A 12879-nucleotide genomic window follows, 5' to 3' on the forward strand; every position below is an offset into this window, starting at 1 on the left:
TGGATTGTCAAATTTGGGGCATCAGCGCGCACTAGGATTGTGATCCAATCGCCCTGTCTTCCCCAGTTGGATTGCCAGTAACTGACAAAATTGCTGCTGGGGCGGGCAAAGGATTTAGTCAGTGTGCACTCGTTAAGGTGGTGTTGTCCACTCTCCATAATGCACGCTATGTGGCCCAAATACAAAAAAAGCATGAGTGGTAACCAGAAGTGGACAAATCCCAGCTGAGCAGCTGAAATGATATTAAGTCAAAAAACAAAAAAAGCTGGAAAATCAAACCAAAGTTCACCTTCTGTTTTCTCTCATTTTTAAATGATGATGATCAGGGGAGCGCTCCTCACATGCACATTTATTTTAAAGAGTGCAGGCATCCAAACACAAACTTGTCTGTACTTAAATGCTCATGCATGTCTGTGTCACACATGATGGTTATATGCAAAGATGACCACATGAAATTATAGCAAGGCATATAAAATTTCACATTACTCTAATAATATTAATGATAATATTGATTTTAATGCAGTTGTTGCTTTTCTTGGCCAGCGATTGGCTATTAGTGTCCATTGGCAGGGCCCTAGCTCATACAGCCTCATTATCACAGGCATTGCTTGGCAGAGTCAGAAAATGTACCCAGTTTGTCTGGAGAAGATTTTGGTAGTCTGATTTTAGAGTCCAGAGATAAAAAATATGCTAATATGATTACGTCATCCCTAAGGTTTCTTGTGCCGCTCATAGAGTTCTCCAGAATTGTTTGAAGAAGTTTAGTTCAAGAATATGGAATATGATTGTTAAAGGAATGGTTTCGTCAGCCTTGTGTACAAAATAGGTTGGGCAGATCAGATGCAGGGGTGTGTGTTTGTGTGAGTGTGCGAGAGAGAGATGGAGGTGAAAAAGAGAGTGATAAGAGGGTTGTGAAGGTCAGGTAAATGCCAGCACTCGAGACAGTGCTAAAGAGCAAGTTTGTTGGTCACGTAACGATAAGACACTCAGCCTCAGCACACTCTCACATCCACACAACCTCCAGTCTTTTGTTAATTTGTGCTCTGGCTGTAAATGTAAACGCTCCTTGTCATCTGTTTATATGAAATGCAAAGGATTCTATATGCTTATATGGGGAGTTTTAGTCTGCCTCATCCAGGCAGGTTTTAAAGGCTAATTCTGTTGTGATTGGAGGATCACTGGCCTATGTTAAAGCCTTAGTCAATCATACGGCCACGTATCGATTACAAGACTCTGTGATTTATTGCTTACTCCTTGAAGAACGTGTTTATGGTGTTTTTCACGTGCTGTTTTCAGTCTGCATATACCTTGGTCCTAATGATGGATAAGATGGACCCCCTCCCCCTTACACGGTCTGTCTCAGTGTTTTTACAGCCAAAGAAACGAGCCCCCCAGACTCACATTAACACCTTGATATATCACCACTCCACCGTTTCAGTGCAACAGGGAGGGAAGGTGACAGCTACTGTGCCCCTGAAGGCTGCTTACACCCTCCAGCAAATCCCAATTCAATTTCAAAGTCACTCCAAAGAGAGATGTCTTGTTGTTGTTTTATTTATACATTTTATGTATGTTTTTAGTCCTTTTTGATCACCGGGGCGACTTCACCGTGATCTCTCAAAGTGTGTGGACTCATCCTTTCCCTCGCATAAACTAGAGCAAAGTTTACATTTTTTATTGCAGACTGACGGAGTAGTGTGTCATTTCAGTGACAACTCTAGCAATGATTGCAGTCTCTCATTGTTGAGGAAACTGCTGTCAAAAGTATTTTTTTTCCTTGCCACTGTCTTAAACATGGGGGCAGAACTACTCCACAACCATTTGTAATGTGCTGTTGGCACTGTAGGGTTGAACGGGCTTTGACAAAAACAGACATTTACAGTGCTGTATAGCTATCAAGAATTGTGTTAAATTGTCAATAGATTTATTATATAGCATTTCATGTGTTTATTTGTATCTTACTAGATTATGATCTCTCTTATTTAATCATGGGAGTAAGGCCAATATGTTTTTTTTTTAATCTATATGGATTTTTTTCCAAATGACTGTTCATCGCTGTGTTTGCTTTTCTGTCCTTCCTCTCTTGTGCTCGTGTCCTTGCCCTTCTCTCCTCCTCTTCCCTCATTCGCTCTCCACTGTAGACCTGACCATGCGTATCCATGATCAGGTCCGTGACCTAAGTTATGTCCTCTGTCCCTACTTTCCTGCCATAGCACCCTCCTCCCCTGGTGTCGACTCCGCCCCTTTGCAGCGCACTGGAAGTCACGGCACAGGAACAGGAAACTACAACCGCGGCGGGACCAACAACTATGCCACAGTGGGGCCAGGCTACACCTCGAGTGGCGGTAGCGGAGATGTATATGGTTCAGATCCCTATGTGGCTGACCCCTACCGTACCCTGCAGTACTGCCCTTCAGTGGTGGAATCACCCTACAGCAAGTCAGGACCAGCTCTGCCGCCCGAAGGCAGCCTGCAGCGTTCACCTTCTATTGACTCTATTCAAAAAGATCCAAGGTAGGATGAAAGGAGAGTTGTAGAGTGTGTGTTGTGTGCATGAGTATCTGTGTATACATGTATTTTTTTAGGGGTTTATTGGATCACAGCTTGTATGTTCAACATAATAAAAAATACAATGCCTAGAGACACGTACACATCACATGAGTCACTTCAGAGGATGTTATACTGACTGCTCAAGACTTTGTCCTAACTTTACAAAAAAATTGTTAATTACACCTACACCTAGCTCTAGACACAGATTAATATAGTCAGCCACTGATCATGCCATTATTCAAACTTTGTGATCTGTCATCTGATTACAAGCTCCAATCAAGGGACATCTTATTACTGACCTCAGTTTCAATTGCCAACGCTCATCATATATTCATAACTCAAATCATGTTTCCGAAGGTTCCAAATTATTACTTTCAGTGAAATCACAATGGTGCTTTGGAGTTGCTTTAAACAGTTTGAAATTGCAGTGTTCTTATAAACTCACAGTCAAAGCTTTTTTGCACAAACAGGTAGATTTCATGGTCTTTTGTTGTTAAGAAAAACTTTTAGTAACAGTCACACACTCAGCTCAACCATGACCATGCTTCAGCTTTTTTTTTCTATTTCTAAAGCTCTCTAAAAACAGGTGTTTACACTGAAAATGCTTCAAAGTTAAGAACACATAATCAGGCACATTGAAGTAAGTGTGGTGTGTCAGGTACCAGTGTAAAAATTTGAAGGCGCTTAGATACCAGAAAGATTTTGCATATCTGGTTTGTCCACACTCTAGACTTTGAAAAATGAAGGTAAACAGCAATTATAATTTAATTTGACAGGAAAATCTCTCATAAATATAAAAAAAGTTGGTGCAAAATTAAACTTCTGTTTTTTTGTCCAGTGCAGCTACCTCATATGTATGAGGAAAAACCATCTAATAAGACACAGTTTTACTCCAGTCACACACCAGTTGCTTGAGACTTTTTTTCTCACCTCCCATAGTGTCATGCTGTGCGTAAAAGCATCCTACTGGGCTGTGATCACTTCCATCCTCTTGTCTCTGCAATTAAGCAAAGCTCATTCCCCCGTCTTTTTTTATACATATTTCACAGGACTCTTGATGTATAATTCCTTTAATTACAGAGCAAGAGGGACTGAGACGGGTGGATCAAGTCTCAGCAGCAGCTGTCAGTCACTGAATGGGAGAAAGAACACAGTGAACAGAGAGAGTGGGAGATTATTAAGAACAGTGACAATGAAAGTAAAAAAAAGAGGGGGAAAATGATTAGCATGTGCACAGTCTGATGAAGGTAAAGTCCTCCACAAAATCCTGCAGTCTTACTGTAGGATGTGTCTACTTTTGATGATATAGTTAGACTGACTGACTCAAGACAGTCTTCATATTTCACAACACCCAAGGTACCCAATCAAGTGAAAGCTCATATCTGGTGAGTTATTGTTATTTTAAAATAAACACAGCACTTCTGACTTACACTAGAAGATCTTATCTGTTTACTTCACAGAAGGAAAACAATTAGTCTTTTTCTTTGCACTCTGGATTTTGTTGTTCATAAACACTTTTTCTTTAGCAAAGTAGCATCAATTCTGTATATGTTTTATTAAGGCATATTATTCACACGGCAACAACATAACATAACAAAATAGTTGTAAGAGTAGACAGAAATATGTTTCCAGAAAGTTCAAAGAGATACTGGAGAGCCCGAAGTGAATATAGGTCAGTAAGATAAGAAAATGTGAGCGATTGCATTTTCACATCCTAAATCTAGTACTTGATGATGAAAAGAGGCAGTGCATACCTAAAAGGCTAAATGAGCTAATCCGTTGTATAACTGGAGAGATCAACTTCTGTTTTAATATATTAAGTTGTACGCTGAAATGTATTTCTATACATAAATGTGTGTGTGTGTGTGTGTGTGTGTGTGTGTGTGTGTGTGTGTGTGTGTGTGTGTGTGTGTGTGTGTGTGTGTGTGCATGAAGTGAGAGAGGGTGTAAGTGGATGTGTAACAGAGGACTTTTTAGAACTTTTAAAAGTTGATTGTTTTGTAATACTCATAATATGAAAACCGAGCCAATGTAGGAGTAGGTTTGGCGCTTACATTTCACATACAAACACACTCAGGCATACGCACACTGTTCTCTTTATGCACTTGCAATGAAAGTGTTTATTGTTGGCCCTCTAGTGTTATTGCCACACTTGCTTGTATGCACAGTCAAGATCATTTTGTTTCCATTATTGCCTCAGGCTTCATGGATTTCTGTGCACAGATCCAGACAGAAATCTCATTTTTCCCCCATTTGCGCTTTTTTCCCCCCCAACAAAGTAACAAGAAATGGTAGAATTGCAAGCATTTTGTACACTGGTTAAATTCAACACTAAAGATCTTTTTCACAAATCTGAGCCTTTGCGGTGAATGCTGCCTGCAGATTGCATTGTGATTTATTACTATTACATTATTTCTATTTTTAACTTTACATACAATTAAAGATGTCTTTAAACGCCTAATTTTTAGCTCTATTTTTATACAATCATCTTACTGTGCTTAATATTGTTGAGTTGAAGTGTGTTAGATTTCTCTTTGTCAGGAGGTTAAATGGCCTCCTACTCAAACTCCACTCTCTCTCTTGCTGTAATTGGATCTAGTTGAGCTAACATGAAGTGCTAAATGAGTTAGCAGCTATTAGAGACAAAGAACACTGTGAGTTAGGGCAGAGGTTATGTGTGCATGTTTTAATGTGTGTGTGTGTGTGTGTGTGTGTGTGTGTGTGTGTGTGTGTGTGTGTGTGTGTGTGTGTGTGTGTGTGTGTGTGTGTGTGTGTGTGTGTGCATGTGTGCACACACGAAGGAAAGACTATGTCTTTTATATAATCAATTAGCATATCTTATGGATTAATGTGTATATGTCACTGTATAATGTGTGTGTGCATACATGGTAGCCAGTGACATACTGCTATTTAGCTGCAAAAGAGTGAGCATGATAAGCAAGAGGTGATGACAGCAACATGAAGGGAAAACTCAATATCTGTCAATGGATAGCAGTACAGAGAGGTGGGAGGAAGAGCGGGAGACAAGATAGATGAGGGGAGGAAGGAAGGAGGGAAGAAGGAATTACTGACAAGAAAGCTAAAGGGAGCAGTGCAAAATAAAGCTGGAGAAACAGGAGGAAGGGAAGAAAATAGACACACAAAGAGAAAAGGAGGGAAATGCAGAAAGAGGAGGGAAATGAGGAAAAGTTAAGGTTGGTCTTTAGGTGATCAACATGCATGGGGAGAATAAACAGAAGAATAATAGAGGAAAAGTGCAGAGAAGGCAAGGGCAAAATGTAGATACACTGTCTCCCATTATTGTTTTGTCTAAGGCAGCGTCTCAGAAAGTTTGTGCGTTTCCCTCTAAGCGTTCTCCGTGTAAAGCGATTGTCACCCCCACTGGGTTTCTTTCTTAAAATGAATATTAAAAAACAGTGTAGGGAGTGAGATGATGAGAAATGTTGAGCGCAGACTTGCATAACCAATAAACAAAGAGAAGAAAGGGGAGCGAAAGGCAATAATGAAGGGGAAAATTTTTAACAAATGAAGGGGATTTGGAGACTCTCAAGTGAGTGAAGAAAGGATGGCATCTGCATTTGTTTAGGGAATAAGCCATACTGTACCTTGATAGATCGAAGGAGAAGAAGACAGAGGGAGGGAACGATGTTGGGCATACAGGAAGAGAGAGAGAAACATTAACTTGGGGAAGATGGGAGTTAGGCACCAGCGGTTTTTGTTCCCAAACTTGGGGCTTAGGAAAGCATGTAATAGGGTGAGAAACAACATAAAGGGTAAGTTAGATTATGCAATGGGAATTCACTGCGCTGCAGAAATGAGGATTGACAGGAAGGAAAAAAGAAAATAGTTGGACCATTTTGATCAAAAACAAAACTACACCACTGTTTCAGCTGTGGGGATATGCTCGACTTATCTAATCGCACACTGAGCCTGAAACAAAGACACAAGACTTCAAGATAAATCAAACTCTCGTCATTTAAATCAGACTCGCCTCATTTACATTTTCTCCTCCAAACATATTCACGCGGCAGTGGTGGCTGTAGCAATAGTAATATTTGATGTTAAAGTTTGTTAAAGACTATTTTAATTATTTCATATGATACATGTTATTTTTTCTTTTTTTCTTTGGTGTTGTAGTTTTGTGTTTTTTAGCTAAACAAGCTTACATTTCAAGGCAGCCATTAGGCTCTTTTGATGTTGCACATGTAAATAGTAAATGTAGTAGTAAAAGTGCAATAACGTCTTACTTTAGATATAAATTCTAGTGGGCTTTGACATTTTTCTTTTTAAATACCAGATTATTCAAATGTTTATATTTGTGTTAATCTGTAAGTTTGAAATAACTAACATGCCAAAAATCAAATATAAAATCCAAATCCCACGTTATTGGAAGTTAAAGTAACTTAACTTTAAAAATACCTCAGTGCCTGTAACATAAACTTAAGTTGCAGAAAGTTTCCAAAGTGATTGACTGTGACTATTTATTGTCAGTAGTATCACACTTAACACTTTATTTCAATAAGGAGAGTGCCTAAAATGTGAACATCCAAAATACAAGTTGAATTTAGAAGAGCAGAATTCTAAATGAAGGTAGGATATAGACCTGAGATAGTCCAGACTCCGATGATGGTGAAGCAGAGTAGTTGAGATAGTTGATGATAATGTTGGATGAGGTGCCCTGTGTGGATGAGGTGAAGATGGGGAGAAGGAGCGTTAAAAAACAGCCGGCCTGAAATGGAGATTGACTGATTAGAATATCCTAATACTACGGAGAATGCAGTCAAATAGATAACCGGGCAAGAGTAGCGAATTTGACAACACTGGAAAAAGGAAGTGCCAAAGACATGAACTCAAATCAGCAAGAGGAAGACGAGCCACCCTTATTGAATGTTTCCAGAAACAGAGATCAGTGGTGACTTTGGGCATGTCTGTAAGTGCATGCAGACTGAGTGTGTTGTAGGCTTTTATGTATTTTCCCAAGGCTGCGAAAGACAGGACAGAGGATGTGCATTTACATGTTTGTGTGTGAGAGAGAGAGAATCATATGTGATGTGCATACTACAGCGTGTTACACAGTGAGTGTAAAGGATGCTTGTCATAACGATGGGACGTCAGGACCCAGACTTTTGGGGGGGGGGGGATCTGCAGAGACAGACAGAGAGTGTTAGTGAGCGGCAGTGAATAGATCGCAAATCCCGGGGTTACTTTTTTTGCGAGACTTCCAAAACTGGCAGGGAAGAGTACCGGGGAATTCAGCGGAAAAAGTGCAGGTAGTTGCAGTTAGGAACGCATGATTTACTGGTACTGAGAAGCATTTGGAAATCTCCACAGAAGAAGGCTGGAGATCACAGACCAGTTGAGATGAGTTTGAGTGACGGCTGGCGAGCTGCAACAAAGAGAGAACAGATTACATCTGACCAAGGGAAGAAATTACGTGTAGTAGGTGAGCCCGATTCACACCAAAGATGTGAAGACAATCTGGCAATGATCCAATTACATGCATTAATTACATATATACTGCACGCTCCATGAAGAGATGCAGATCAGGTGTGAGGGAAAACACCCAACTCCCAGACTCCGCCCTGAGGCGGACCATTCCTCTCTGAAGGAAGCGGATGAGAAAAACAAAACAGTTTACAAAAAACAAAAAGAAAGGGAAATACCCTCGCATGGCAATGCTGGAACATCATTGTATGAGTTTATGGTTTTCTGTATGCGTTGAGAAGCTGCAGTGGAGGGTGTAATTATGCAGTGATGGCTCTTGTTGAGCACAAATGTTTATTTATGACAAAAAGAATGGGAATAAAGTGCCTGTATCCCCTTCCTGTAACCATAGTTTATGCAAGTGTATTGTTGGATCTATGTACCCACATATGGTTTATGTACAGTATAACTATAGAGATGAGATACCTGTGCATGTTTGTGTGCGTGACAGACATTTTGATTCTGATGCAATGTTCTCCTTTTTCAGTAAATTAGGTAAAGAAGTGTTACTGCTTTTACCATTTGGTTTGTGTCTGTGTCTTTTTTTCTTGTTTGCTAAATTGGACAGCTGTTTTCAGCACTGATGCAACAGAACCACAAATGCACTGATAGGCTCTATACTTTTGCTTTTGGTGTTCTCCTATACAGCTTTAATGCCTCACTGTTTGCAACAGCTGTGGCTGAATGCATAATGTTTTTGAGCTGTCCATAGATCTCTTTTCTGTTTTTTCACTTTCAGATTATTACAAAAGATGCTGATGACATCATTGCTCAGTAGTTTGAGATTTTATAGAAGAACAGTGCTTGATTTGACATTGCTCATGATCATTTTACATGAAATATTTATTTAAAAATTAAATGAAAAAATAAAGGCTTGTCTGTAGGATGTAACTATGAGTTATTTTCACCAGAGTTATTCAGACTTTACTCATTAGCTGATTGTATTTCTGTCTGTTTACCACTTTTGGGGCATAATTGATTGTCAATTTGAATGCTTAATGTCACCATGAAAAGCTGCTTGACTGAAAATAAGGGAAGGACAGAAAGAAGAGAAGCCATCGATACATTTTCATGCTTTGTTATTAATCTGTATTCTTCTCGAGGCATAGAAAATGAAAGAAGAGGGGAAAAAAGTGTTAATGAGAGAAAGATAGAGAAAGATGAAAGGATGTTGTGGTAACTGGGTGGCTTGGAGAGAAAGCAAGGGAGGGTGGACGGTAAGGGTGGGAGAGCACAGTTACAGGGTGAGCAGGGGATTTAAAGAAAGAGAAAGAAAGAGAGAAACCGATAGAGGACAGAGGACACACTCTATTGGCTCTCAGCACGGCCCAGGGGTAATTTCCTCTTCACATGAGAAATGCATGCTGGGATATGGAATCACCTCCAAGGGAGGGTAATGATGCATTGCCAGAACCTTGGCCCTGAGGCACAGCTGTGTGTGTGTGTGTGTGTGTGTGTGTGTGTGTGTGTGTGTGTGTGTGTGTGTGTGTGTGTGTGTGTGTGTGTGTGTGTGTGCGCACACGTGCACATGTGAACGTGTGTGTGTATGTGTATGTGCATCTGTGTCCTGGCCGTCATCCCTGCCTGTTCTGGGTAAATTGCCCATTGTAGTTATTTTCCCTTTTCTGAGGTGGCCTCTCTGTATATGTGTGTGTGTGTGTGTGTGTGTGTGACCTTGGGATAATAACAACCCCGTGTATCTGCCTTCTTCCCTGCTACAATGAGCTTCATCCTGTATCTGAGGCCTGGGAGACAAAAGGATGACCAAAGCGAGACAGGCTATTAATGTAGATGAGTTGCCCATTGCGTACCTACACCTAGAGGCACTAATGCAAAAATTTATACCTAAGCATTTAGATATTGGCAAAAAATGTCTTATGCATAAGAGGTTAAGGCTAAACTTCAGCTGTTATTTGGCTGTCAGGGAGAGGGAAACCAAAATATAAAGTAAGGATGTATTGGCTGTAATCACATTTCCGTGGTTGCAGGACATTTTCTCACTCTATGTATGTGCAATGTTCAGTCAGTAGTGAATCTGTCATGGACTTTTGATTCATTAATTGCTTTATTTTAATGCTAATTACTGCCACTGACACTTTTTTAACTCAAATTCATCAAACCTTATACATGAGTGCACATGAACAGAAACATGTACAAATTCATCTATAGGGTAGGGAATGGGTTAGGATGGGATATGTCCCCGCTCCACCACCTCTCTGCTGCTCTGCCTCCTGACACTAGTGGCATTCGGGAGGGATTATGGGAAAATGTCACACCAGCAGAATTACTGTATATCTTCTCTCCTCCCCATGCCTCACTTCACTTCACCTCTTCTCTGGCTCATACTTGAGGAGAACACAGCCTAATCATAGCCAACAGGCCTAATGGTACTCTGGTAGAAACAGTGCGCTGATACAAAATTAAATGTCAATTTACAAAAGCTTATTAGAGTGCTAATCTTTACCTTAATACGTGTTAATATGAATCTTAAAAGACATACAGTATAATTTTCACCGGCAAGAGCTGAGTCACTTATTTTTTGTTAATTTGTGCTTAAATCATTTATAAGAAGTTTCTATAAATGTTTGGCTGCAGGCAGAATCTCACCTGGTTAGCTGTGTGTTAGCCTCAGTCTATAGTCCAGTTTTACTATGTAATTATTTTTAACTCCCCTTCTAAGACACTAATAATAAGATTTTATTTTTCTTGTATTTAATTATTATTTTTACTAACAGCCACTCTGGACAAAAATGTCAAGCAGCCATCGGTATCTTTCCACAGTACTGTTCATGGGGCTGTTGATGTTAAGGTCAGCAAGCTGTGCCTCTCGTGCAGGAGAGGCATCTTGACCTTTTAGCTGAGTTGCTTCAGAAAATCAAACGACTGGGGCTCTGTAATGGCCAGTGAGCTACTAAGATGCAGTGTGTGGCTCAATCTGTGAGAAAAATTTACAGGAGAAATGAAAAAATAAGAAGAGTTTCATGTGTCATGGATCTTTGTTATGGTTGTTGTATTACTTTCAAATTGTAATGCAATAGTTTTTTGTTTTTGATCACATTTAGTCATGCATTCATATCTGTATTTACCAGCTCCAGGTTTACAAAAGCACCTGTGGATTCCAGTCATCTCATGATACATCCCACTGGAAGAGCTCTTACTGAAATAAAAAGCACTTAGACACCCACTGAAGTGCTCACACCCACACATATGCACACAGAAACCAATATTAACAATATTATACTTAATCTAATATGTATTTGACGTGCTAATTAAAAGGTACTGACTCACTGGTATGTTGCCAAACACTTTCAGAGCATAAAGCAGAACTAACCGGACAAAGGAGTATTTTAAAAAAATAAAAGGCTTTTTTGGTTTTAAGTCTAACCATAATTTATGAGAACACACTACAGTTATGACCTTTAAACACAGTTTCTCCACATCTATTAGTGCTCGGATGTCTAGTGGTGGATCTATGACATGATTGTGATTTCCTTTGTTCAGCTGATTGAATCTGAATCTGAGTGAGAAAGTGAATTCATGGTATTTAAAACTCTTTTTTTTTTTAACCAACAAAGTGCCTAAATAAAGGCAAATCTATCATTCTGCATCTGTGTTTGTTTTGCATAACACTCAGCTATATAGATAGAAAGATTATGTGAATTCAGCCAACACATATGATACAGAGACATCAGATTGATGTGCTTTTGATTGGATTTTGACTGATTGAAAAGTTGGGAAAGGGATCTAAAGAGGAAGAGAAGTTCAAAGACATGCACGTGACAAAAATCAAAATAGCTTTAGGTGTTTTTGTCACTTAGTTTCACTCCACTACAAAGAAGTCCCTTTTAATTTGTCTTCTGTACAACAGGACAGAGCTTGATGCTTCAAGTGTAGCCTATATTTCCATGTCCCACATGTTTTTAATTCAACCCCATGTGGCAGCAGCTACAGCTTATAGATTCGGTGCTGTAAAGCTCAGAGTAGCACCTTTTGAGAGCCAATGTAATGCCCATAACCCCTCAAAAGTACCAGTGGGGCTGCTCAGTAACCACTGGAGTGTGTGCAGCTGGATGCTTTTGAAAAAGCATTCATGCTCCATGAATCATCTCTTGTCAAATAAAGCAAAACATATTTGTTGATGACACATCACTGATAGTAGCCATTGTCAAGTACCCCCACAATAGTTATTTACTGGGAGGAAAAACTGTTCTATTTGCCCTATAAAAATAGGTGTTTGGCTATGCCATTATTATTTTTTTGTTTCTTTGTGTGTTTATTTATTTATTTTCATTCAGGGAAATGCTCCTGTTCTCATCATAAACTTGCCTTCCTCGCTTTCGCTCTGCAGAGTCAATTCAGTTTTTTCACTAAGTTATGATAAAATAACACAGATTCATGCGAGGGCCGCCGACTGAATGCAGAAACTCATCTGTCATGCATCCATCACTCTCATCATCTCTCTCTCCGTCACTCCATCACAACTCTGCAGGTCTGATGGGCTGGGAGGTATAGACATCCATCCAGCACCAAGCACCAAGTGTTTTCTCCCGTTCTTTCAGTGTAAACACACAGTTGTCCTCCACTCCCTCCTGTTGTCCTTTGTGTCTATTAAAGTACCAAATCACTTCTCTGTCCCTCTCCTTGTTCCTATCAATCTTTTCTCCTTCTTCTTTCCACTGCAGGGTAAAAAGTGATTCCTTAGACTCTACTTACCACGCTTACAATAGTTATGTGCGTATGTTTGTGCTTCTGTGTGTGCGCTTTCATATTATAAACATTGGCTTTGCTATCAGACAGACAGATGCTCGATCATGACTCAAGTCAAATGCTAATCTTGGTAAAATG

At 39.8% G+C, this 12879-nt stretch overlaps 1 protein-coding gene across 3 annotated transcripts in view; it reads left to right on the forward strand.

The window, feature by feature from the left end:
- Positions 1 to 12879, forward strand: part of ctnnd2a (catenin (cadherin-associated protein), delta 2a) — a 246588-nt gene that overhangs the window by 142691 nt on the left and 91018 nt on the right. For all 3 annotated transcript variants that reach the window (XM_039617817.1, XM_039617816.1, XM_039617818.1), the window contains one exon: positions 2214 to 2514. In XM_039617817.1, the coding sequence (XP_039473751.1) occupies positions 2214 to 2514 (301 nt within the window). The remainder of the gene's footprint in view (positions 1 to 2213; positions 2515 to 12879) is intronic.

The sequence above is a fragment of the Oreochromis aureus genome, linkage group 9 (assembly GCF_013358895.1).
Source record: "Oreochromis aureus strain Israel breed Guangdong linkage group 9, ZZ_aureus, whole genome shotgun sequence".
NCBI lineage: Eukaryota > Metazoa > Chordata > Actinopteri > Cichliformes > Cichlidae > Oreochromis > Oreochromis aureus.